Raw genomic sequence first — 26,964 nt, 5'->3', positions numbered from 1 at the left:
CCCTTTACCTAATTTCACTAACTTACATTGATGGTTCTGGATTGATTACTTGCCTCTTCCAAGCTTTAGGAACAGTTTTTTCCTTTCATCTGTATCTTAAGGAGCATAACTCTGATACCCCATGTATGTTTCAGGATCTCTAAAATGGTTACTTACTATCATCATGAGGTTGCTGTTGCTCCCACTGAAGTGCTTGGGAAGTATGTGAAGAATCTAAAGGATTTTTTAGGAAGGCTGAAGGAGAGAGAGCTCTTAAAGCCTGAAAGAGGAAATTAACCAAATAGCTGTGTGAAAGAGGCTGCAAGTCAGGAATTGTATGTTGTGACTGAAGACAGCAATATTCTTTTGCGATTGGTTTCTTTCTTTTGCATATTCTTCAAACTCCTTTTGAAACAATATAGAGGTGTCTTGATTGGAGAGGGTGTTTTGCAATAGAATTCTAGCTGTTTGCATTGAATTGAAAAAGTCTGGCTTTCGCGTGTAGGATACTTTAATTGAATGTAATGGACTACAATGCAAAGATATTCACGCTAGTAGATCTTCTCAGTTTGTTGCCTTCAGACTTCTCAGCTCAAGTCCAATGCAGTGTTGTGCTTGAGCTGGTTAAACTGTGCTGCTTCCTGTTTTAGCTGATTCATTTGGTAATGGCTGAAAAAACCCTACTGTGTTTGCGTGAAGCTGGTTTGGGAATGTCTACATACATAGTGTAGGCATGTTGCTGAAATTCTGTAGTAAGTCTTGAAGTAGTAGCTCATTGTGCTGAATGACATAACTCTGAGCTAGCTCTTTCTGCAGTCAAGCTGTGATCTTGGGAATATGAGTATCCAAAGAGTATTTGGAGAAAGAGCACTTGGTTTTTGATGTCAAATGATCTCATCAAGCTGTCTTTCAGCCTTAGTTGAATATTTTGATAGCTAGGCCAAAAGGGAGGGGAAAAAAGCACATCAGATACTATTCTTACATAATAGCTTGCATTTTTGTAACATATCTGAGTTTTTCTGTAACTCTTCCCTGAAACTGTCAGTCCTGAGAGAAACTCACCTAAATTGCAGAATAAAGATCTGAGTTGTTATCAGATAGTTTTTTATATAAGAAATCCTGAAGTAGTTCTTAATATGGAGGGGAAAATTACTTGTTACCTTTTATATTCTCCCCCTGTAAGTCCGGTGTTCTAAATGACTTGGTAAATTGATAAAAGGTCCATCAGGAGAGGAAGAAAACACAACAGCGTTTTAGACCTGTTTGGATAGAACTGTCAGCTTCATCTTGTCTACATGGGGAAAAAAGTAACTTAATAATGCAAGTATTCAAGATTTGCAAGTTTTCTGTTCTTAGCAGATGAACTACTAGTAAAGCTATGGTTGAAAGTAGAAATTCCAAGCAAAAGCTTGTCAGAATTTCAAAAGAAAGTCTTTAGGTTAGCCTCTGGTTTAGCTCCATTTTTGGAATATGGTGATTAATGTACCTATTGCATCCAGAATTCGAAATGCTGTGGTAAGGATTTGCTGTATCTGTCTCAGTTGAATCTCTCAATACTGTGCTTGTTAGGGCTTCCATTCAGCAGAATGTATACTGTAGCCTGTGAGTAGATTAGTGTACAGGAAATCCAAGGTGACTGATATTGTGTTTTCTTTGATTGTGTCCTCACTTTATCACACAACTTTGTATCAAAATATATTGATGCTGTAGGGCATCTTTTTGTATTGTAGTTGAGACTATCTAATAGAAGTCTTTGTTCAGGCTTATGTGCTTTTAAGCAAAGCTTTGATGGTAAGGTTGGAAAGCGTTCTGAAGTGGTAGAGATATCTAGGTGTTACAAACATCAGGATTCTGAATGTAGAAAATGCCTTTCATTCCACAGTCTTTGTGTTCCACAAAGTATGGGGAAACTGAGGGAAGTGTGCATGTAAGAGTTGAGGAACTCCGAGAAACTGTTTTTCTGCCATTTTTTGAATCTAAGATTTTGGAAAGACTTGTTTTTACGATGCCTGCTTCGTCTTTTGCATAGGTAAAATATTGTGCTCTCATTGATCTGCCTACATTTATTATTCTTGTGTTTCTGAAGCTTATTTTCAGTATTGTGTGAGGATTTGCTGAGTTTTGGTAGCCCAGATTATTTATAGACTTGTGCATAAAAAAACCCAATTGAAAGGAACAATAACAAGTCCTCTATCTCTTTTTAGTATACAGAGAGTAATACAGAGAGTATTACAAACTTTTTTTCTGATTTGCAGGTAGAAAAAATAACTGGCCACCTCTTCCTGAGAATTTTCCAGTGGGTCCATGTTTCTATCAGGACTTTTCTGTAGACATTCCTGTAGAATTCCAGAAGACAGTGAAGATTATGTACTATTTGTGGATGTGTAAGTATTTTTTAATAGAAAAAGCAAAATGCACATTCGAACTTGATGATCCATGCCTGCTACTTGAATTTTGCAACATCTCTAATGAGAAATTTATTTTTTAATCCAGAAGTCAGATGGTGAAGTGAAATCTTTGTGTTAGCTTCAATTTTAGGAGTATTGAATTATTTCTTAAAAACTTTGATGGAAGAAAGGAGAAAGTATTACCCTAAAGCAGTTTGGTTTATACCATATTGTAGTTTTATGTTTAAAAACTGTCCCTGTTRTTATAAAACAATCTCTGAGCATTTACTACCTTGAAAATAATTTTACTGTTTTACAACCAGCTTATATATTAAGTCTAATTAACACTATTTATGAGACTTGTGAGTGTAAAATGTGCTATGTTCRTTTGTCTAAAACTTATTATAGTTTTAGTCTATTTAGAAAAATAAATAGTATAACATAAATTAGCAGAAAAAACAGTCCATATTATAACTATTCTTTGTACAGCACAAGTGCTCTAAATGATCTTTGGGGGTAATTTTGCACTCGTTCAGGTACTGTGTTTTGATAGGAAAAATGCTGGATAAATCAAATATACACATGCTATGACCTTTGTTTCTTCTGTCTTGTCCAGTGTGATGAGAGCTTAATAAGTACCCTGAGACTAAGGAAATTCCAAAGGTTTAGGTGTTTTGATGCAATTAATATATATTTTAGTTTGCTAAGGGAATGTGGATTTCAGGCTTTTGCTGTATTTTTTCAGGGTTGCAGATTTAACAAATCTGCATATTTTAGCTATTGATTTGGCAATCTTATTGTTGCATTGTATTGTGATTGTACTGTATTTGAATCACATAAAATGAGCAATCAACACTGAATTGAGTGAATTTCACTTCATTATCTATAGCTCTATCCACTATCTTTAAATATGTAACTGAATAAATCCTATTGTAGAATGTGAGATTAGTCACTCTCATAAATCTGACAGACATTTAAGATTTATGTYAAGTCTAAGATCACGAACTCCAAAATTTTAGAATAGTTAATAATTTTGGCCATTTACAGGATTGAGTTCTAAAAGTGCTGTATGTTTTAAACACAAAGAAAGTTAGACAATGAGAATTGGAGTCTTAATATTTTTTTCCCCCTTCTTATGGCAATAAATTAAAAAAACTAASTAGTATTATAGTATTTCAAAACAGAAGAGAATTCTGCCTTCATTTTAATCTGACAGATTTTCTTCTAGGTAGATTGAGATTTTAACTGAATCTCCTTGTCCTTTTCCTTCTTTCCTCATTCTCTGTGTCTGACTTACGGGTCAGTAAGGAAGGAAAGAAGAGGGCTTATTAAAGTAAAAGAAAAATTGAAATGAGGAAGCCTGAAGAATATTTTAGGCCAAAGATAATGATTGAATACTGAGCTACCCTTCTTAGGGCTGGCTGTTCAGTCAGTCCTTGTGACTCTTCTTTTTCAGGAATGTATCTGCATGATTTGGCTTATATTTCATTAGAGTGGCTCTGCTTCCTTAATGGTTACACTCATTGCCGCAGCAAACCAACCTGCTTCTGCTGTTGCTCTGTTCTATATTTTATTTCCTCTTCTAGAAGTTCCTAGGTCTTATAAGACCTAGAGATCCATGAACACAGTGACATTCAGATAAATGTGGTTCCAGCTGCTCAGTGCTTTGTAAAGTAGGTTAGTTTTCCTGCYTCTCTTTAGCAGCCCTAAGAATACATCTTTCTATTTCATTTTTTGTTTTGCCTTTGTAAATAAYAATTTTAATATCTTTATTCTTATAAGTCTTTACATTTCTGAGGAAACGTTTTTATCTTTTATGGGATCAGTAAACTCTTTATTGTATGAGAATAGAGATCTGCTTGTATTCCAATCCCAGTGAATTTCTCCACCGTTTCTCRAGTGGTATCAGAAGTCAGAAAGGTCTAATTCCTTCATGTGGTTTTCTCTCTGTACAGTTTTTTTTTTTTCCTGAGGCCACTTTTCTTTTCTTTTTTTTTTAACTGAGCGCTCTCATGTGTTTGTGAACTACAACAATCAAAGAGCAATGGTTTCTGTCAGCTACCAGTGGAGCTTTCCAGTACTATCTTGTTTTTAACCACCCATTGTTGTTTTAGTGGGTTGCGGATAGAATGGCAGTTTTGCTGACTCAGTAGCCCTGAGCACTGCTTTTTAGATTTTTGTATACTGTTGCTAGTACAATGCCTGAAGTCTATTGACTTTTATCTGCCAAAAACATTCTTGACTCGAAAGCTTGTGTTTTACAGTTACTTGCCCACAGTCTGATAGGATGCAAAATGAGCAGTACAGATTTTCAAAGAATATTTATTTGTTTGAAATTAAGGTAGGAGAGCTGCTTAATCTCATGGAAAGCTTTTGAGGCATTTGGATTTGTTGTTTTRTATTGTTTGTGACTGTTCCCCTTTTTCTGTGAACAGGACTTTTAAAGATTTCTAAAGACAAATGACTTAAGCTATAGATTCTGATGAAAATCTACCTTAAGGTACCAGCTGTTAAGGTATTTATTCTATTTAGGAGAGTTTTGTTTCATCTATCCTTCTGTCTGAGGAAACAGTTGGTAGCACCTACGTCAGTCCGTGCTTATGTTTTACTTGCTCTTGAGGACCTCCAGGGAGGCATAATTTGTAAACTCCCTGCCTCCCCCCACCTCAGTTTGTTCTAGCATGTTGCCAACCTTATCATTAGAAGATATTTCCTAGCATATAATTTAATTTTCCCTCGCTGTAATTTATTTTTATTGTTTTATCCACTCTTTTTATGGAGAATACATTTTTTCCCCTTAGTCATCCTCTTTTAGCTAAATTAGCATAGTTYACTCAGCCTTCCTTTGTAGATCATCTTTTCTAGATTTCTGATYGTTTTGGTGCTGTCTTGTAGATCTGTCGTTTCATCCACTCCAGGTTATTATTGATTTTTTAGTATGTAGCATCCAAAATTAGACAGCATGGACTGCGTCAAGTGTTTCAGGAGTCTTAATATACTGAGTAGAGAGAAGAAAAAAATCACGTGTTTGGTAGGATGTGCTCATGTTCCTGCATCCTTTTGTGACTGGAGAAGCATTTGCATCTTGCTGTGTCTCTCTCTCTGTCTCATGCAAACTAAAAAGAGCAGAATGGATGAGGAATAAAAGCTGGATTGTAACTGCAGCCACTGTTMTATGATCCAAAGTTGTATGTGATCAAACTTCACCAGGCTTTTCCTCATTGCCAGTTGCCATGTGGCTGAAAATGTTTTCATTTTAGTGACATTCCATTTCAGTTGAGGTGTTCCACTACAGGGCAAGTCCAGCTGATTCCTGGGGAAAAAAAAATCATTCTTTGTTCAATATATATCCTAATAAGAACTTTGGTTTCCTCAGAATAGTGTCAAAAAAACATTGCTGAAATGAACCGTATTACAGAAATCTATTTCATACATCCCAAATGGGACTGCAAAATAATCTCAATGATACAGATGTCAATAGACCGCATCAGTGCAACTTGTGGTCTTTTTCTAGTTTAGCTGAAGAATWAGACGAGTTCAAAAAAGAGCACTCATGCCGGAATAAGAGTGAATAGTGAGAAATTACATTGGTTTAAGGAAATATTCAAACTCACTTCATTTTTATTAGTGTAACTTCCTATTATAGAAGAATCCTACCTAGATACACATTCTCCATCTTAATTAACTATGTTTTAGTACCCATTACTATTTGAAAGTGAATTCTGGATAAAGACYACAAGTTGCACTGATGCGGTCTATTGACATCTATATCATTGAGATTATTTTGCAGTCCCATTTGGGATGTATGAAATAGATTTCTGTAATCCATTCTCCATTTCAGATGGAGAATGTGTATCTAGGTAGGATTCTTCTATAATAGGAAGTTACACTAATAAAAATGAAGTGAGTTTGAATATTTCCTTAAACCAATGTAATTTCTCACTATTCACTCTTATTCCGGCATGAGTGCTCTTTTTTGAACTCGTCTWATTCTTCAGCTAAACTAGAAAAAGACATTCTTGGGACACTTCATGCCGAGTACTGTATTGCTCTAGCTGTGCTGATTCATTGAAGTTATTGCCGCATAGATGTTGTGATAGAGTTCTACCCAAGCCTTAATTCATTTCAGCCCACAGATGGTTATTATCTTGTAATAAATTTTATTACACTTGAATCTGAAGAAACAAATAGGAGGAAGATACTTAGAACTGTTACCTTGAACATGAAAATATCTGACTTTTCATTGAATGGGAAAGTTTATATAGGTCACTTAGTGAATCCACTGGCTCAAAAAATGAGTACCTCTCTGCAGCTTGCGGGAGTTAGAGAAAGGAGGGTGGAGGGAAAAGAGAATTGTCAGCGAAGTCCTGTGTCTTCATCTGAAGTTTGCTGCTATTGGGTTTTTGCAGTTGAGATTCCTTGTAACAGCATTAAAGTACTGAAATAGACCATTGTGTTACCCAGTCTTTTGTGTGAAGAAATATSGTGGCATGTGTGACATTGTTTCAACCCTCTTCCACACTGATAAGCTTAAAACTTGTCCTGTTGTAATAACTGGAGTTGCAAAGAGTATATAGCCTATCTGAAAGTTCAGATTCCACCAGAAGCTGGACCTTTCTAGTTAGCAATGGGGTCTTCTTATTTCCAAGAAAAAATAAATACCACTCAATAAACTTTCTCTTATTTATCAAAGAAAAGTAGGGATTTGGATTTGTATCCTGTGTTTCACTTTGTGATGCTTGCACACAAAAGCTTTGAAATGAGTTGCTTTGCTAAGTTCTTGGACCAATACTAAACTATTTAAATGCATTAAACACTGTTTATTTAAAAAGCACAGAGTTTTCTTTTTTCTGATGATTCTTACAGGGGAATGTGATTTCTTTGAAGGRAAAGTGTTTTGAGTTCCTTCAGCCCTTCATGTAAAGATGTGGGCATTTTAATTTGATTTTTTTTCCAGTAAGTTGATTTAGGGTTTTTTTAAGTACTAGTTGAGAGGGAAGAAAAAAAACTTTGAAGAGCCTTTTTCAGAATCTTTGTATGTAAAGATATATAAACTTACCAGCTTTTTTGTTAACCTTTCTTTCTAGTAAAAACTGTGAATAAGTGAGAATTTGAATGTATGCCCAAATATAAGACTTTATTTTTTTTTGTTGTAAAATTTTATGCTGCCCAGCTTCTCTRTATTTCTCTGAGAAGCAATAAATAAGTTATGCTTTAAGGAAGGGCATGAGCTGTGAGAACTTACAACTTTGAATGACTAAAATGCTTCTCTGAACTTTAAATAAATAAATAAATAACCATTGGTGCAAGAAACTATTTGTGCACTGTTAACTGTAAGTAATATACTTCATGCTGGTCCACAAGGACAGAAATTGCCCTTGAGACAACAAAATCACTCCTAAATCACTAGATATTGCTGAACTGCAAGAGAAATTCATTTTTATCTTTTAAGTGTCTGGCAGAACTAACCACTGTGTCAGATAGCATGAAAATAGTACTTGTAACATTTCTTGCTGTTGTTAAAGAGAGAAATATATTTGAAAGTAAAAGTCATAATGCTGGTGCATTTCCTTCAGCAGAACTGAAATAGTTAACCTCTAATATGTCACTGAGAAAATGCCAGTATTGATCTGAGACTTGAGTACTGAAGAGGCAGATTTTAAAGACCATTAGTCTAAGAAATATTTGAATATGCCATATGAATTTAGGGTTCGGGAAAAGCTCCGCTGAGGAATATGTTACTAAGTAGTTCTTCTGCTTTATTCCATGTAAGACAAAAAGCTTTTATCTACAAGGATAACTGGATATTGAAAAATTGCAAATATCTGTGTCCAGTAAGTGCTGTAGAAGAAATATCAGTTACTTCAGCTGTGGAAACCTCTTTTGCATAATTTTAATTTTCTTTTTAACTRGTTGACGCCCTAGGCATCAAGCCTTTGCTAGAAATCACTCTTAGGAAATGCCTAAGRATGAAAACGTTTTATTTTTGTGAAAGTTTCTTTTCTTCACTATGTACCTCATATTATTTCTATTATATCTTGAATTTTCTTGTACAGTACATTTACTTGGGAATTCAGAATTTACCTGAGAGTTAGAAAATGGTATAAAAATCAATTGACTTATTGCAGAGAGAATATGATTATTGTTAGCATGCCTATGTTTTCTTTAYGATGATCCATTTATTTGAATATTATTTTAACAGTTAATTTATTGTATAAACATAATTTAATTAAGACTCTTTTTTGGTTTTGGTTCTACAGTCCATACAGTGACACTGTTTCTTAATATCTTTGGATGTTTGGCCTGGTTTTATGTTGATCCGACACGAGGGGTTGATTTTGGATTGAGTATCCTCTGGTTCTTGCTTTTTACTCCTTGTTCTTTTGTCTGCTGGTACAGACCACTTTATGGAGCTTTCAGGTAACAACTTCAGCTTGGCTTAAGACATTAATTAGTAAATAAATCAACTTGCTAAAATGCATTGATATTCTAATAGAATTTGCTGAATTATCTTTACGATAATCCTTCAATATGATTTTATTAGAAACAAGTAGTGTATTTGTCATTAGTTCAATTGCTATATCTGAAACAGATGGCAACATTTAGGAATATCGTGGARTGGTTAAAATATTTATAGCTTCTACCATTGACATAACATTTCTAGGAAATATTTAACTTTGTATTCAGCTAATAATGGTTTTAATGGAAATTCTCAGTAAATCTGTATCCYAAAACACCAAGAATCTGAGCAAGTTGGTAGATAAGGGTTATTACAAGTTTGGTTTGCAGAATGAACTTGCAAAAACATAAAATTTTACATTCTTAAGGAACCTACAGCATCTGTTATTGCAATAGACTGAGATTCTTAAGAATAAGTAGAGCAGGTGTATAGCTATCAAACTCCAGTATTTTCTGCAGCTTTTAGCAATCTGCGTTTCTCAGATTTCACCAGCCTGGGGTGCAGTATTTGTGTTTAAAATACTGGTTTGCGTGGTAAATTCAGCATTTTGGTGAAAATTAGCATATAGATATTCTAAAATCTTGTACTCTTACAGTATTTCTTGTAGATTAAYATTGAAGTGAATTCAGGATATTGGAAAATTCAATTTAAATACACTAATTGAYAGTCATTAATTGCAGTTGAGTATAACCTTTAGGCTAAATTAGATGTTTTTTGGCTAACTAAGGGTATRTTGCACACATCTTTGAATAATTATATATTTTAGTTTCATATGCTAAATTCCTATATTCTTATGGCTAAAATATGAGAAGGATATTTTTCTTTTACTAGACTAAATTTTGTTCATGACTTGTATCACAGTGTGGATGCAAATTGATATCATGAGAAAATATAGAAAATCACCAGCATTTTAAAATGGTAACTTTCATTAATTAATTTTAAACCTTACATGTTCTCTTTTAATGTTGTTTTATATGTAATGGTTACTTYAAGATTAATGGATTTGTTGGAGGAGGTGTTCACAGCGTTACATTACTGTTCAGGGTTTCAGATCTTAGATGTTAGCTTTCCKTAGCGATTATTGATTGTTTGGAAAAAGAAAACTAATGCTTTCATTTTCAACTTTCATTCAATTTCTCACCTGAAATTGAAGTAGTTACTGAACTGAACAGGTTGAATAAATAGTAAGAAACCCTTTTTTACAAAAAGTGCTGTTACTGGCAAAATCTGGATCCAGGTTCTTAATCTGAGACTTAACTAATTCAGTGATTTTTACTTTCTTTAGAACTTTGGCAGCAAGCATACCACATAATTATTAGTTTTGATAATAATAAGTTGAAGTCTTTATTACAAGTTTTGCTTGTGCATTTGTTTTAGATATTCTGACTTCAAAATTTCCAGTCTCTGTCAAGCTGACATTTTAGTAATTTGAACAGCCAGCATATTTTGTACATTTTGCTTTTAAAGAACAGCTGCTTTTCAGTATTCTGATCTGCATTATGTTTTAGTAATTCTGTATTAATTTTATTTCCTTTCACTAGTAGAAGTGAAAGTCCTACCTACACTGGCAGTGCTGTAAACATCGACTTGAAAATAGAACTGACTTCCATTCTTCAAGCACTGTAGCAAAACTTACATGGTTTAGCCATATAAAACCCAGCTATGTTTGGAACAGAAAATTATGGTGCATACTAAGGAATAGTGTATTGCTGTTATTCTCACCTCTACTAGAGATGCAGGAGGCAAAAATATTGTATTGTGGAAGAAGCAGTTCTTGTCATAAACACTTTACAAAACCACAGAGTTAATGCCTGATATTTCAAGTAACCTCAATAAGTTAAAATGTGTTTCCTCTAGTTCATACCACAAGAATATTTTACGTTGCTACTACAGTGTTTGTCAAAAGGTATTTTGGCGACTTTATTTTTTTTTCCTCCTCTTTCAGGAGTGACAGTTCGTTCAGATTCTTTGTGTTCTTCTTTGTATATATCTGTCAGTTTGCTGTACATGTACTTCAAGCTGCCGGATTCCAACGGTGGGGAAACTGGTGAGTATTCTGTAGCATTTCTGTAGCATTGTACTATATATAAAAAAAGAAGAAAAACAAACCTCATATTTGATACAGCAACTGCATAGAGTCTATGTTTTTTATTTTCAATAAATTCTGAAATTGTTGTATTTAGCACTCAAAAAAGCATTCTTAGATTGTTCTTAATTAATTGGGAGAAGTGGGTGAAAGATATCCAGTGTGTGTGGTACTTCTGATATTAGACTGGTCAAAATTTTATCTTTTAATATAAGCCACTTTGAACTAGTCTTTTATACATTACCTCCTCCATTTCAATGGTATATAGAGATGATATTTTCTCTGTATTTAGAATAAAGACATAATGAAAATAAGAGAAAATGAGAATAATTTAGGTGGTAATAGTATATTGTTTATGTATCATTCTCTATCATTAGTTATTTGTATTCGTAATATTAATATACTTACCAATGACATTTCTGGCTGAAATTTGAAGAACAAGTGGACACTGTATTCAGCTGACTATAGTGGAATATCTTTAATTTAAGTTAATATTATTTGAAAGCTAGTCTCTTTGTCTGAATCACCTCCTTATTCTGTAAGAGTTGATTTGTCTTTTTGATGCTTACAAGTTAAAAAATGTTTTCCACAAAGCAGCTCATAGTAAGTTACTTTACTTGAAATATGGTTTCTATTTGAAGCTTCAAGGTCTAATACTTAGATTTTAAAAAGAAAAGCTAGCAGTTTGGAATCATAGTCACCACTCTTGCAAAAAAGTTCAATGAATTGGAATTAACTAAAAGCACACAAACAACTGATCGAACAGAGTGCTATGCCTGGCATTCCTGTAGCTGAGTAATGGCATTTSTGTGTATGAGTGGTTTTTGCAGCCAACCTCCAAATGTATGAAAGTTAGGCAAAACAGTTTTGTTTTAGAACTTYGGTGTAAGGAAAAATCCTGTATTATTGCTTTTGCTGTCAGACCCAGTGCTTTGCCTTTCAGTAGATACCTCTTGATTGACAGGAACAAATGAGTAATGTGTTTTTAGAGGGGCARCTCTAAAGAGGTATGTGAAGTGTGCTTTTCAAACATTCTTAGAGAAGGAGTAGGATAAGGTGGCAGAAAGATGCTAAATCCAGAATCTTTTCCCTCTTAGTGTTGTGTTTTTCTTAAGGTAACATTTAATTTCCTGTTTTTGTGATATCAAGTTTAATATTATATTTTTATGTTGGTATTAAGATTTTTAACACTGGGGAAATATTTAAAGTAGAGATTAGTATGCTAGTGTCTTCTCTCTCCCTGTCTCTCATTTCTTCACCACTCTGCTCAAGGATAATCATCTTTCTCAAGCTTTTGCATACAGTCTCACTGCCTACACTGGGAAAACAAAAAAGCTTATTATGAAATAGAAATGTGCTCATTTATAATTTCCATGATTTTTTTTCCCCAAAATTCGCCAAGTTGATCAGAACCAGGAGGCTATAAAGCTTCTTTAGAGGTGAATGCTTGTGGTACTTGTGGCTGGACAGTTCATGTGCTGTGCTCATAAAGTTGTCTTTATTTTTTTCTTTTTTTTCCCCCTTCAGTGGGTGGATTTCATCTCTTACTGGTCTTAATAAGAGCATCCCTGTTGGCATTATGATGATAATCATAGCTGCACTTTTCACAGCATCTGCTGTTATCTCATTAGTAATGTTTAAAAAGGTAAGTTACCTATTATTCCACACTTGTTTCCTATGTTTATTCTGGATTGTACTTTCCTGCTTGAGAGAGGTTCTCTCTCACAAACTAATAGAGATTAAAAGATATTCTGGTGAGTCTTTTACAGCTGTACCTTACATATTAACCACTCTGCTTTTATAGTACTTTTTTTGCTTATATTGTCATGGACTTAGGAAACACTGTGTTTGCAGTGCACATGAACTTTGTGCAAATTGAAATGTGAAAGARTAGCATAGAGCAAGAGAAGCTGGGAGGTGAGCCCACACTGAGAGCACAGGAGAATGCACAAACTACGAAATACCCAGGTTTTAATTTTTCAGTCTCTAGCAGTTGCTCAGGCTGAGTGAAGCACAGTATAATTCAAGTGATTCAGCTCTTTTCAAAATAATTCCCATTAAGATCAATAGAAAATAGAGATGCCTGCCACCTGGGAAATGCATGTTTATTTCTCTGCTTGTGTTGTTTAACATTTTGTTTTCAGGTCATGATGGCATAGCATAAAACTTCAGAGAAGGATGCTTTTTCCCCTTGCTTCCTTTTTGTGAATTTCCAGCCAGAAGGCCTAAGTTTAGATATTAACTTGCTAGTAACTTCTGGATGTTGTTTTGATTAAATGTAACTGGGAATTCCTATGATCATGTGCTGACAATTCTAATATTTCTACCTAATTCCTAGCTTAAAGTTAACATGAAATTTGATCCTAGAGATCTCTTGTCTCCTTATTTGCTTTCTGCATAAATACTCAGATGCAGAAGAAAGAAACAAACAAGAAAAATGTCTAGTGGAACATTTTTTTCTCAAACTCTTTCTACCACATGCATTGGGTTTTTTTGAAGAACCTGCTGCATGCTCACATATGACCAGATGTATCCTTATGGATGAGAAACAGTCACATTTTTAACAAAGAAAAAAGTTACAATGTTATTTTTCCTGCTACACTTGAATGAAAATGTCTTTGCAGTATTATTTACAAATTTATTGTTAGCTATTTAGTTGTCTACAGATGAGAAATAGCATTTTAATTTTAATACTGAGATAATTAGAAATTATTCGGGATTTGCTTTTTGTTGTACTAGATATTATAAGCCGTATTGTTTAAAATGTTTGTAAGCCATATTGTTTATATGTCTGCTGTTATGCAGAGCTATTTGTCATCACAGTAGTTTAGCATATATGTATGTGTCTTATGAGGACATTTTATCTTTTTTAATATTCATTCATAGCTTAGCTTAATAGGTTCTTGCAGATGTAAATCTTAGAGACATTAAAATATGTCTAAAGAATTAATGAGTATTGTTGACAGAATATTATCGACACAGTGGATTCRAAAAATACTTTTTTGATTTTGTTCCTTGCCGTTTCTTTTAGCGTGCACTTACTAACTCTCCAATGAGTARGCCAAGCTGTATACAAATTGAGACAGAAAAAGTTTTTGCAAGCAGCTATGGCCGTGTTCTATGCTAAGGATGCTGCCTGTTTGCGTATGTAACTATGTTGTTTCAGACAGTAGATACCACATCCAGTTTTGGAAAGACCTATGAGAAGCCCCTGAACTTGCAAAAAAACCACAGCCAAACTGTGCTTGCAGCAGGGGAATCAAAGCTGTAGGGTTTGTGGAAAAAAAAAAAGCCATTTACTCATTTCCTGATTCTCTCAAGCAGATGAGCAAAACAGATTTCCCCACTACACAGTTCTGCTTTATTTAGAGACTTTGTTATTGCTCTGCCAAGAAATGGAAGGTTTCATRTGCTTTTCTCATTGCTTTCCTACCTCCCTAGGTGCATGGTCTGTACCGCACGACTGGTGCTAGTTTTGAGAAGGCGCAGCAGGAGTTCGCAACAGGAGTGATGTCCAACAAAACTGTACAAACGGCCGCAGCAAATGCCGCGTCAACGGCAGCAACCAGTGCAGCTCAGAACGTGTTCAAGGGTAACCGAATGTAGAGAAATAKAAAAAGTCATTTGTACTTTATTTTTGATTGTACTTTATTTTCCAGTCACTTACTATATTCCCTAAAAGCCTAGATCAAAATACACACAGCATGTTTATCTATTCTTCAGCTGTGCATGGGTAAAATGGAAAATTGGTTTTATTCTATTATAAATTTATTTATTTTAAAAAAGATTCTTTGCCCCTCGTTAAAATGTTGCGTTCTAGAAAATAAAACCCTCCATATTTTATGAAGGATGAATAATTTCAACAATTGGCCTGAGAATGACTTATAGTACTTTATGATCAAATAAATGTATTAGAGATTTGGAAGTTTTATAGTAGTTCACTTTTTTTTTTTTTTTTTTTTTTTTTTTTTTTAACTCCAGGAAAGCACTTTGGATCAATTATTGTTGTTTATAAGAACTTGTTTCCCTATTTCTACAATGAGAAGTAGGGTAGACATAAGAGCTGTAGCAAGTTAGGTTTGGCTGCTGAGTTTGCAATTTCAGCAGCTGCTGTAGGACAGATACAAGTAGGGTAGATGCTATAAATTCTCCTCCTGTTTTTTTTTAGGATAAGTCTTTTGATATAAATCTRTAAGTTTGCATGAATACTGTTGAGTTATTTGATCATGTTTAAATAGTGTTTTGGTCTAGAATTTACCTGCGCCACTTTGTAATTATAGGGTTTGTTTGTATCTATTTTCATGGAGTATTCTCTACCTGTGAGAAATGACTATGGTGCATAAACATTCTCTGTAATAGAATGTGTAATGCAGTGTACAGCTTAGGGAGGTTAACTGATGGTTTTGATCAGAGAGGTAAATGATTATATATTTGCTATTTTTAATTTCAGTATTCATGTCTTAGGGTAATCATTCTGATGGAAAAGAAACCAATATTGACTTTTAGAACACTAGTTTCTTGCGCCCCTCCCACTTTTACATGCAGTGGTATTTTTGTTGTGCTTGGGATTTTGTTTTTTGGRGTTTTTTTAAGTGTAGATTTGTGTTTTAACAGTGGTACTAAATCTCTAGCCTTRTTAGTCACTCTGTTTACTGCTTGTCCAAAAATCTGAATATACTGTATTTAATTTTCTAACAGGAATATTGTCTCAAATCAAGCTTTTAAAATAATGGTGTTTAACAGATACTTGAATTCATTTTAACGTAACTCAGCCTTCTCTGAGATTTGATTTAAGCTGGGGGTAAAAAAAAAAAGCATTTTACCTATTTTGAGTTGGAAAAGTGAGAAAACCTTCTTCTTTTACAAAATTAAATTTTAACTTATTGAACTGTGTGTCTAAGGGGTTAAATTGGAGCTGTGCAGCTGAACAATCCATAATGGTACATCCTATCATAATATTCCAAAATTTAGTCAAGTCTAACTATAAAGTGATGTTTCTCTCCACGGRATACCATCTGATGCACTTGGATGGACTAATGAATATTATGCACAATATTGTAGGCTGTTTTTTAAAGTCTGTTTTAGAAAATGAAGACAGGAAGGATCAYGCCCCTCCAGGCTGTTTAAGTATACACTGTAGTTGAAGTAATGCAGCTCTTAATGTGAATAATGTTTAGCAACACTGAGTTTTAAAATTCTGAGGCACCTCCATGTTCTGAATGTGGTCTAACTTTCATAGAATAATCCTTTTTCACAACAGTATATTAGTAATAATGTAAGAACATTACAGAAAATAAATCCTGTAACTTAATCCTGTGATCAGTATAATACTGTTAGCATAAAGTCACTATTAGTATCCTTTTATTTACTAACTTTTTAAAATCCTACTTACATTAGAATAAATATAGTAGGTTCACCTACCTATTTGTGCATATATATGCTTCTAAATATTCTTCATGTCATAAAGTTAAAGTAATTCAAATAATCCATGTAATAGGGACTCTAAAATTTTATGCTAGAGGACATGCTAGCATTGAACTTAAATTTGTGTGGAGTATTATTAAATGTTTTCCAGACAAAAGTCACAATTTTCTACAGAGATCAGGTATCACACTTCTAGCAGCTATATGGTTCTTTTTGAATATTTTAAATCTAACTTTAGTGTTGCATCTAGGAAACCCTACTAAGAATTACTTCTGAACCTAAATTTAAACMTATTTCTCTCTTCCTCGCTCCTCCCTCCTGCTTCCCCTCTCTCCCTTCTCTTGCTTTTCCCCTTCTCTCCCCTTCTCTTCCTTTCCCACTTTCCCTCTCTGCATCTCTCCCCCTCTCCTTGCCTCTCCCTCTCTCTCTTTGCCCCCCTCTCTCTGTTTCCCTGTCTTGGATATGAAGACATACGCAGACATCATCCTTGCAATTAAATTTAAGTTGAAGATTGCATAGTGWTTTACATTAACAGTATAATATAGAAAAGACATTAACAAATAAAACCTGAAATTGACAGGTAGATTTTTTTCCCAAATATTTAACTGTTGAGAAAACATACTTGATGTTCAGTGTGTAGGGAGTGTTGATTTGTAATGTCATGGATTGAGTGTACAGATTTAAACCTTGTAAGTGAAATTCAAATGTAACTACATAATTTGTTTAAATGAAAATTCTGACACAGCTCAGGAGGGAGGGAGAAGTTTGTGTTTAGCTCAGAAGGCTGATGCTTGTTAAAATACTTTGTACTTAACTAAAACTAGATTTTGCAGTCTCTTATTGGTCAATCAGACTATGGCGCCCACTTAAGTTGTCATTTTGTGGTATTGTGGCAAATGGAGTACAGAGTATGAAGTTTAAACACTGGAATGTCAGTAGTCATTGATCTGTAATTTAGGAGTTGGTTTTATTTATCTGAGGGATGTTTGTATATTTTGTAAATTACTAACAATGCTCTGCCATCCTGGTGAATGTCCTGGTTCTGTACAAATGCACTTATTCTGTCCCTCTGTTGCATGTCTGGGTAGTTCAGAAGTTTTGTATATTTATTGTATTAACACAGTGTCATAGAATAAAAAAAAAGACTTTTTTCCTGGATGTTTGCTCTGTATAGTTTTGAACAATATAGGGACTTTTTTTAAAGGTCAGGATTATGTGCAGGAGGGCTGATCTGTGTAAAAGTCTCACTTGTTTTTTATAATCCTGTATATAAATTCTGTAATGCTGCTGAAATTGGAAAGTAAAATGTCCATTATCAAAATCATACATGATGGTAATGGGAATTAGTCTACCTAAATATCATCAAGAAAACCCTTATGCATCTGCAGCCTACTTCCTCGCGCTGTTAAGTTAGAGGGGTAAAATCTAAATGTGTTCTGCCATTGCTGAGGTTCTACAGGTATTAAGTGAATCCTAAGACATTATTCAAAGTAAAATGAAATTGCTGAAAACAGCATTGGTTTGGTACTGTTTATTTTCATGTCTGTGTATTGGATTGTCACTTCTGTATCACTGCTGTGTCRTGCTGTTTAGGTACTATGAATGCCTGATGTTTTTTTGCATATAGTATCAACTGTATCACCTGCTGTCTAGTACTGAATTCATTACCAGGTTTCCTCTGACAGAGGAAACGGGTAGTTTAACAGCTCATATAGACCACTGTGGTGTAGTTATGTTTGCAAATGCACAATACAGAGAATACAGCTCTGCTTTGTGGTCGGGATTATATTGGGAGCTAGCGGATGTGAGTTTTTGAAGACATCTGCACATGCTCACACATCATTTAGTAGTGAAAGTCTTCATCAGCTTTCTCTGTTTCTGTGTTTTACAAATCCAGCGTGGCCGGGGCAGCAGATTAAAGAAACAGTTCTTGAATTTTCTGGTGAATGGGGAGCACAGTTGGGTAGCATGAACTTGCAGTTAGAATTACTACATTACTAAAGTTTATGTGCTGCTTTGTGGAGGTACTTCCACTGGTTTGCTCAGAATGACTTACCTCAAGAAGTTGTAAACACTAAGCTGAGAAAGTAAACAGGACACACAGGAAAAGTACAGGGAACAGGCATGTGGTTTAAAATATTCAGTGGTACTTTTGGAGAGATACTTCTGTTAAGCAAAACAGACACGCGCCTAGAGTATTCCAGGTTTGAATCAGTAATAAGGTACAATGGATCAGATGATTAAAACAAATATGTTTTAGGTTTAGAGTCTGCAGTTTTTTCTGCAAACCAATTTTGTGTCTGCAAATAATAGCTTTTATTCTGATTTGTAGAAAAATCAAAAAGACTTACAAAAGAAATGGTGCAGATTTCTTAGCTCAGTAGCATAATGCTAGTTTAGCTTTATGCTGGTATTAAACTATAAACCGTGTCACACTGCTGGGGGGAAAAAAAGTGTTGATGGAATTGCAACTTGTGGATCATGTTATTGTTCATTTTGGTCTAGGGGAAAAAAGAAAATGAATTGCCCGTCTATTTAAATGGAAGCATATACTGCTTATCTAAAATGTGCTTTTCCTAATAGGAATTATAGCAATTGCCACAGACACCAGTGCTTTTAGTTTTAGCTTCCTTCCTGATACACTTGGTGTAGGGATGTGACTAAGTAATATACGTGTATAAAATAYACTGTCCTACTTCAGTGCCATTATGTCATTAACAGGTAAAGAACACTACACGTGTGAGCTCTCGCACAGCGTGGGGGAAGGCCAGCTCTGTGCTGGACTCTGCCTGTGTTTCGGGAAGGGAAGCTTGCAGCTGCCGAGACAGAAATTTTAAAAACTTCATTTTCCGATGCTGAAGTTGGAGGTTGTATTAGTAACCGGCAGCRTGCTGGGCACAGGGCTGCCGTGGGACCGGGCCGACAGCCTGGCTTAGAGGCCGGCCGCCTGGGCGCCTTGCTCGCCTTGGCTGCTTCGCCCAGCCGTACCTGAGGGCTGGGCAGCTCCCGCCGGCGTTGCGGCTCGCGGCGCTGCAGGTAGGTGCGCGCGTTCCCAGCGTGCGGGCACGGGGCAGGGGGAGCCCGAGTCGTGGCCGAGCTCGCGGCGCGGCGCAGGGCCGCCGTCCCTGCCGTGTTCGGGAGGAAACAACTGCAGCAGCCGTCGGGGACAGCGCGGTGGTGCTGCCTCTGTCTACGGCAAGAAAGGAATCGGAAAGCGTCAGAACGACGTGATTGAGTTTTGATTTGTTACCTTTCGCGGACCGAATTACTGAGCTCACTGCACCTGTGATACTTAAAACTGCTTAAGAGATTGTTTTTCTTGGTATGGAAATTTCTCTGAATTTCACTTCTCTGAAGATACTGCCAATCAAAAAGAAATACCTGTTTGAAAACAAGCTTTCAGGGAATCGCAGGAGCAAGGCATCATTTTTATATGCCTACTCTTCCGACATTATGAACGTGCATTAACTTTCGTACTGCATCACTGTTCTAAGCCTAGCTGGAGCCGAGGGAGGAAGTTCCTAGAACAAAGAAATCTATAATAATTAACATGTTTAGAGAACTAAGTGCTGGGTTCTCAACTTCCACCTCCATTAGCCATTTTGAAAAAGGGAGGTAATATTTTCATTTATACAAGTGAGTATTTTGTGATTTCTTTTAGCAGTATTTTGAATTGGTAGAATAGCCATTGTAAATATACCTGCTTTGAAATCTATCGTGGTGACTGATGTAGTGACCACCATGTTGCGTGGCAACTGTACCATAATTTGTGCTGAATTGTACATTTCTAAGAGTCAAGGAAGCATTCCAGCTTTTGACCAATATCTCATTTTGGGAATTTTAGCATGTCACAAGCTGAATTAAATTAAAATGCAATTAATTATAAATAAAATGTGAACATTAGTTACTTAATATATCAGACAGGACAGACATCCTGACTTCTTTCTTAAACTGCTAAAAGCCCTGCACCTGGTTCTGCCATAAATCTGCTTAAAAAAAAAAGAAACTAACCTTTCCCTAGTGTTTTTCAAGTTGTAGGTGAAAAATAATATACATTCTGTGAGAAGTACCATTTCGATGTGATCAAGCCATTTTTGTTTTGAAACTTTCTGTAGCCTTCTTTTCATCAGAAAGGAGCTGCAGTGCTTCATTTGAAAATGAAAAGCATTTAAGTCAGATGTATATTTAATGAGAAAGGCTTTTTTAGAACAACTGTATTGTAGAATGCATAGCTACGATTTCAGATAACACACTTTGATCAGTAAGTGGCATTAATAATTAAACTCAGTTGCAAAGCAAACAGACTAAGAGAAACCATTGGGCTCCCAAATGCTGTAATGCTACAATATAAACACCTTGCTCAGACTCAGCATACCTAATGCATTTGAATTAAGGTAGTCAGACCTCTGTTAAAGTTTGAAAACTCACATTTTAATTGAAATTTTGATTAAAAAACATCAGGTACATCATTCATGCTAACAAATGTACATAGTGGTGACTCAAGAACACAACAGCAGTACCACAAATAAACCATGGCTCAAAATCTAGCCCAGCTGCATTGCCCCAGCCTCCCCTTCCCCACAAAGCGGCTGTGGCACGCATGTTGCAGCTGCGCTCCGCTTTTGCTGGGCTCTGCCCTTTCCACGGTGGTTCCTTGTGGCAGGCTTCAGTGCCCACTGCTTCCAAGGAAAGCTTGAACTCCCCCTTTACCACTAGGAAGTGAGATATATTTTGATGTGGGGTAATAATGCAAAATTGAAATGATTTAGGTGAAAAATCTCAGAATCCAGAGAATGTTAATTTTATTGAGTAAAACAGATACAAAGATGATGCAGACTTAACMAGAAATAGCTCAGTTGCAATGTCTTTTGCAGTGCTGCATTACTGTAAAGCACATTAAGAAACAYTGCTGAGCCTTTTCAGCTTTTAGACTGTAAATTGCCAAAGATGGATACAGCTTCACATTGGCATTGTCGGTATTATATAGATAAGGGTGCTTGTTTCAAGTTGGTCTAGAAGATTTTTTAGTTACATCTTTAAGCTACCGTCACTGTTGTTGCATTCATCTAAACCAGTGATTCTGTTGCATTACTCTATGCTTAATTCGTCCACATCACCAAAACTCCAGCTGCTCCTTCCCTGGGAAGTCCCTTTTCAAATATCTTGTTTAAATCCAAAAACTACAAAGAAAAATTCCTGTTATTGCACATCTCACACAAGTTTGTGTATATATTTTTATATATATTTAAATATGCTACACTTTTTTTAAAAAAGGTCTATGGCACTTTACAGAATATAAGTTTACAGAGGAGATCAAACCACAGATGTTTGAAGACTTTAGCAGGTCTTTTCCTCTTTCACCTTTCCAAGCAAATATTTCACTATAAAAAAAAAAAAAAAAAAAATCAAAGTTAAAACTGAACTAATTGGCACACAGGTTTTAAAGAATCCACAGCAAATTTTTCTAGATCCTATGCAGTGCATGTATATTAAGAAGCAGTTACACTCCACAGCCCCATGACATTAGTTAAATTAGCGTTAAGCTGATTTCTTTTCTTTTTTTTTTTGCAAAACATCTTTGAAAGCCACTGCTGAGGTGAATTTCAGGAACAACTTTGAACAAATGTCAGATTAAATGAGTGCACCATACACCTGAAAAACCTCATTCAGAAAAAAATCTGCAGTATATATACACCATCTTATCACTTGCTAGAAAAACAGAACCCTGAGGAAAAAAAAAATCTGATTTGTTTCTGCATTTCTTCCCAGCCTGTCTTCTAACTAACTGTACTAGGTGGTGAGCATGGGTATTCTTGCAAGTTGATGGATTATGCTGTTACAGAGCAACTTGATAGTACACCAGCAACAAGCAGAAAAGCTGGTGGTTCTTGGTTACAAATGCAAACAAAAGCAAAGTAGTCCACTGAAAATACTTTGTTTGTACTTAAAAACGCCAATATTAAAATTTTTATGCTCTCTGGAGATCATAGCGGAGGTCAGCTAGTTTATATATATATAAGTAAGTTGTTCATTGTTTACTTTTAAGCGAAAGCAGTATATGCCCTCTATACGGGCTGGAAAAACTGACCTTATTCCGCCTAATCAAGTGGTCAAGCCAAAGCAGCATTTGTCACACTAATATAGTGTCAGAATTTATCGGCAGTGGCAACGTAGACATTGGACTGCTACCCACCTAGGAAAAGCTAAAACAATAAACCTATTTGGTGATTAATTTGCACCCAATTCTACGCTACTCTTACTCCTCCTAGCAGCTCTTCGGCAGCGGCGGCGCGGGGGTGCCCGGCTGCACGCCCCGGCAGGGGCTCCGGAGCAGCGCGGCCAGGGCGCAGCAACCCGCCGCCGCTGCGCTGGCCTTCCCGTGCAGCGCTGTCACTTCACAGCAACAGCGCCCTGCCAAGGGTATGGGTCTGTGTCTACAAAAAACCCCCAGTGAGGAAAGCACAGGTATGGAGAGCATATGCTGATTGCCTTTTTTTTTTTTTTTTTTTTTTTTTTTTTTTTTTTTTTTTTTTTTTTTTTTTTTTTTTTTTTTTTTTTTTTTTTTTTTTTGTCCTCAGACACCACTTCGTACTAGTGGTTTTGGTTTGTTAAAATAAATCTGGCTTTGTGCATCTATTTGGCATAATTGGTTCCAGACCACAACTTTGGGAAGGTTTTTTGATTAAATACTTGAAAGAGAGAGAGAGAGAAATGAATTACACATTTAAAAATACGGAATAGGGTGAAAGTGGGCTAGAGAAACAGGTTAATACAAGAAGAGATTAAAGCAATACCTTTTTAATAACACCAGAGGTTGACTGTAGTTTTTGAATAGTAGCTCTCAGACCCGCTGCGCATCCCTCTGGCAGCCGGCGCGTGGGCGCGCGCAGGCTGGGAGCAGCGCCGGCAGCGGCAGCATCCGCACGCACAACAGCCCGCAGGGACGGCTCAAGCCGAGCCCTTGGCTTGCAGCAGCAACTGCTGAACAGGTCTGGTATCACGAATGATTTTGGGGGTGGGGGGAGCAGAGAAGTAGACAGATGTGAACTATCTACCTGTACAATAACAACACTTTTAATACCTATAATAGCTTATGGCACACATTAACAGACTTACCAGGCACAAACCAGAATGCATGTTCCATATTATGCAGTGACCAGATGGAGAGGGAGCACTGTCAGCAGGAGGGGTTAAATGTTGCTGACCACTAAGAAAGAGTCTAAGATGCGCTTAACATTTCATTAGAATTGCTTGTCAGATGAATTCTCCCCTATGCTTCTATGCCACAGTTCTTTTACTAATAAATACCTTTTAAATTTGTTTTCAGAAGTAGTTCTAGTAAGTGATGAGACTCCACAAGCAATACAACTGTCTGCCTTTGAGAAAGGAATGTCACTGTGGCCAGCTCAGTTTGTTTTCTGCTGATTTAGTTGGAAAAAGGTTCATAGTACATGTAGTTAGAAAAAAATGGGAAAAGATCTTCCTAGCCATTTAGAATTTGGCATGGCTTCCTGAAAGACGTAAATGTATTAAACACTCAGCTGGCTCCAGGAGATTAGACATATTGGTCTGTAGACTAGGAATGAGGGTTTTACTGGCAAGAGAAAGAATAATACCGTTAAAAAGAAGTCCAACATGTGATCCACATCTGTAGAGGAGGCTGAAGCCCAGGCCGCACTGTTGGCATTCACAAGATAATGCCCAGCTGTGCTGTGGAGTTATCTGCTTGGGATTCCAGGAGTTTCTAATAAAGGCACAATTGCTGTATAAATATTTTGCCCAATGTGCGCTAAAAGAATAACTCTGCTAGTTTTTATCACACACAGGTGTAAGCCAGTCTAACAACAGCTTCTCTGCCTATTCAATGAAACCAAAATATTTTACCTGCTACGTAACAAGTGGCACATATTTTGCACTGTAATGTTCAAGACAAAGAAATATGGCAGGGATTCAACTTCAACTCTTCCTTAAAGATAGGTATAAACTGCATCATGTCACCTCTTCTCTGTGCATTATATACTTAACATTCAAGAAGGCACTGTACTTTAAGGAAGTTCAGTATCAAAAAAGCACCTCAATGAAAAGTACGGTACCAAAGCAGGTGGTGTTGAATTACTCATACATGAGGGTAGCCCTTGGAAACAAAACCTAATTAAAATAGGCTTTTTTATATATAAGAAAAATATGCTGGCTCTTATTATTTTAAATCCAAATTCTTCAGTGACTAAGGTGGGTAAGGCAATCGGATCAATCAGAATTTGTCAGTTATATAACAACATTCCTGCTATATACAAATGTTTCCTCATCCCTCCCCCCCCCCTTCGGATTAATATATTCCACTCAGTCCTGATAATACAATGAAACTAAAAAATTCCCAAGTATTTACATTCTTTTTTCTTGGGATCCTTTCTCTGCTCCTCATTGCCCAGCAAGGAAGAAAGACTGTTTCAGTAGTTCGGGGCTGGAATGCATGGGGCTCAATCACACAAGTGGTGGAAACAGGGAAGAGAATCTGCTGTCGAGTCACGGGGCAGCAGACTGAGATCCAGGCACTGGTACTTCTCCCACTGTAGTTAGAGGAGGCAGATAAGGTTTTTCCCTTCTTCTATTTCTTCTTGTACTTTGTCGCTGGATGTGGCAATTTCAGCTTGTGCCGAGAAGACTGCACAGATGAACGTCAGCACAGTGCCACCGATAGCGGTGTAGAAAGCCCAGCCCAGCGAGCAGTCTCCCAGTTTGTAAGCGGAAGCATAATGTCCACAATAGCTTATTGCTTTCTGGCATCCCCAACCTGCAGGGTAAAGTATCAAGCCTAAGATAAGGAAGAGGCCTACAAATAAAAATAAAAGAAGACAGTTTAAAGTTTAACACCAAACAATCAGTTCAACACCAAATGCAAAACATTTAGCAGTGGCTGTAACAATCATTACTTGCTCATAACAAGTCCCCTCCACATAATAAAACTGGGGGAAAAAAGATTCTTCCTAATCCATCCACTTTTTACTGATTGTTCCCTAGCATACATACCRTGTCTGTCTAAACTTTGTGCTATACTACCATTTTTTCTTGTGAAAGGTTTATTTCACGTAAAACTTTGTTCTCGCTATTAATCCTTGTATCCATTCTGAGCTTTTGTTTCCATGCAGTACTGCGAGCTAGGTGTACGCTGGCTGCAGAACATCTGCAGAGCTCTGCCTACTGTTTATACTTGCACTTTTCAAATACTCGTGAATATTTGCATCCACTTCTGAGCCCTTATTCAGCTTTATTTAATCATTCATTGTAAACATTTTTTGCTTTTTTTCCTAGATTGATTTTCTTGCCTGGAAGAAGAAAACAAATCTCATAGTGCATCTGCTAGTTTGTCCACATTAGCCAGGACACAGTAGAAAAGTCATACAGCAAGTTTGATAGGCGTCTTCCAGAATGAAGCGATTCTGGAATCAGCCACTAAAAACCACAGGGTTTGCGTCCCCCCCCCAGCCAGCGCACAGGTAACACTGGGATGCCCTCAGCAGCTGCTCCGCATTGCAGAACAGGCTTTTTAGGGAGGCGGGAGCAGAAACCTCGGCTCCTGCTCTCACTAAGCTGCGTGAGCACCCTGCTGCAGGAAGGCAAAAGCTCAGCCTAGTTGCCCGCCTGATTGTCGCTGTCTCTGCTCGGTGCCTCTTCTGTGAGGCCTTCTCTCGGTCTAAGCAAGGAAGGCTCTCATTAAGGGACCCAAAGAGTCCCATCCGAGTCCCCGTACATGTAATTTGTCTGTCTTTGTACCAAAATGATAATGTCACTATGAGAGATTTAACCAAAATACCTAATATGCTAGTGGCTCCACTGGTCTCCTAAGAGCCTTGCTAAAAATCACAATGACTTGAAAACAGATCTTCCTACCAGCACATAGCTAAATATCAGGACGGCACATAGCTATTAAAAAAAAAACCAAMCAAMCAAACAAAAAACTACTTCTCATTGTTTTCTTTAAAATTTTACTCAGAAGAGCAAGAAGAGTTATGCAGAATAATTTTTGCTGAAACACAAGAAAATTTTATCAAGAAAATGAATACAGCCTTCCAGACCCTTTAAATATTACCTGATGGGTTTTTTTGTTTGTTTGTTTTTGTTCTGTACCATAAAGTCCTGTATTCAACACCCATGTGAAGAAGGTAGCTGGTAACTATAAACGATACCTGCTGCTATAATCTGAAAGTGGGCCAGCAGTTGTGCTTTTTCATATGGGGCAGTGGTTCATTCCTAGATTTCATCCACTTCTGAAATTTCTACTAAGTAATAAAAGCAGTTTCTTCCTTCAACTAAAAGATTACTAGGAGCAGCTAGAGAGACTTGTTCCCATCTTTGTGATTTCAGTGCGAGGGGCATGTTGTGCAGTACACTAGCTATTGCCTTAATTGTTGAAAGAAATTCAGCTGGATGCAAAAGAATTTCCTCACTGAGAGCAAAAGACTGGTCCTGTTAACTGGTTAATATCCACAAAACGCAAAAACGTGCCCGAGCTGTCTAAGATTGTCRAAGTAAGTGCCAGATATTTCACAAAAGAAAGTCCCTCCTCCAGCATTTTTTCTGATTATGACAGACCAACATGTGCATGAACGAACTAAACGACATTCTTCGGG

The 26,964-nt window shown here is 36.5% G+C and overlaps 2 protein-coding genes across 7 annotated transcripts in view; one reads left to right on the top strand and one right to left on the bottom strand.

Moving 5' to 3' along the window:
- SCAMP1 (secretory carrier membrane protein 1) overlaps positions 1-17,849 on the top strand; it is a 29,066-nt gene extending 11,217 nt beyond the window's left edge. The window contains exons 4-8 of the mRNA XM_085322110.1: positions 2,235-2,363; positions 8,627-8,786; positions 10,772-10,873; positions 12,440-12,557; positions 14,354-17,849. Of these exons, the coding sequence (XP_085178236.1) occupies positions 2,235-2,363; positions 8,627-8,786; positions 10,772-10,873; positions 12,440-12,557; positions 14,354-14,518 (674 nt within the window). The 3' untranslated portion in view covers positions 14,519-17,849. The remainder of the gene's footprint in view (positions 1-2,234; positions 2,364-8,626; positions 8,787-10,771; positions 10,874-12,439; positions 12,558-14,353) is intronic.
- Positions 17,850-21,887: 4,038 nt separating this feature from the next.
- The window catches only part of LHFPL2 (LHFPL tetraspan subfamily member 2), a 126,768-nt gene continuing 121,691 nt past the window's right edge, over positions 21,888-26,964 (bottom strand). For 5 of the 6 annotated variants that reach the window (XM_085322026.1, XM_085322027.1, XM_085322025.1 and 2 more), the window contains one exon: positions 21,888-25,166. In XM_085322026.1, the coding sequence (XP_085178152.1) occupies positions 24,910-25,166 (257 nt within the window). In that variant the 3' untranslated portion in view covers positions 21,888-24,909. The remainder of the gene's footprint in view (positions 25,167-26,964) is intronic. The other variant, XM_085322029.1, reaches the window with a different exon arrangement.

Source organism: Rhea americana, unplaced genomic scaffold (genome assembly GCF_003343005.1).
Source record: "Rhea americana isolate MKP2758 unplaced genomic scaffold, rheAme1 scaffold_74, whole genome shotgun sequence".
In the NCBI taxonomy this organism is placed as follows: Eukaryota; Metazoa; Chordata; class Aves; order Rheiformes; family Rheidae; genus Rhea; species Rhea americana.
Note: the sequence above shows the minus strand (reverse complement) of the source record. Positions and strands in the feature narration are given on the sequence as shown.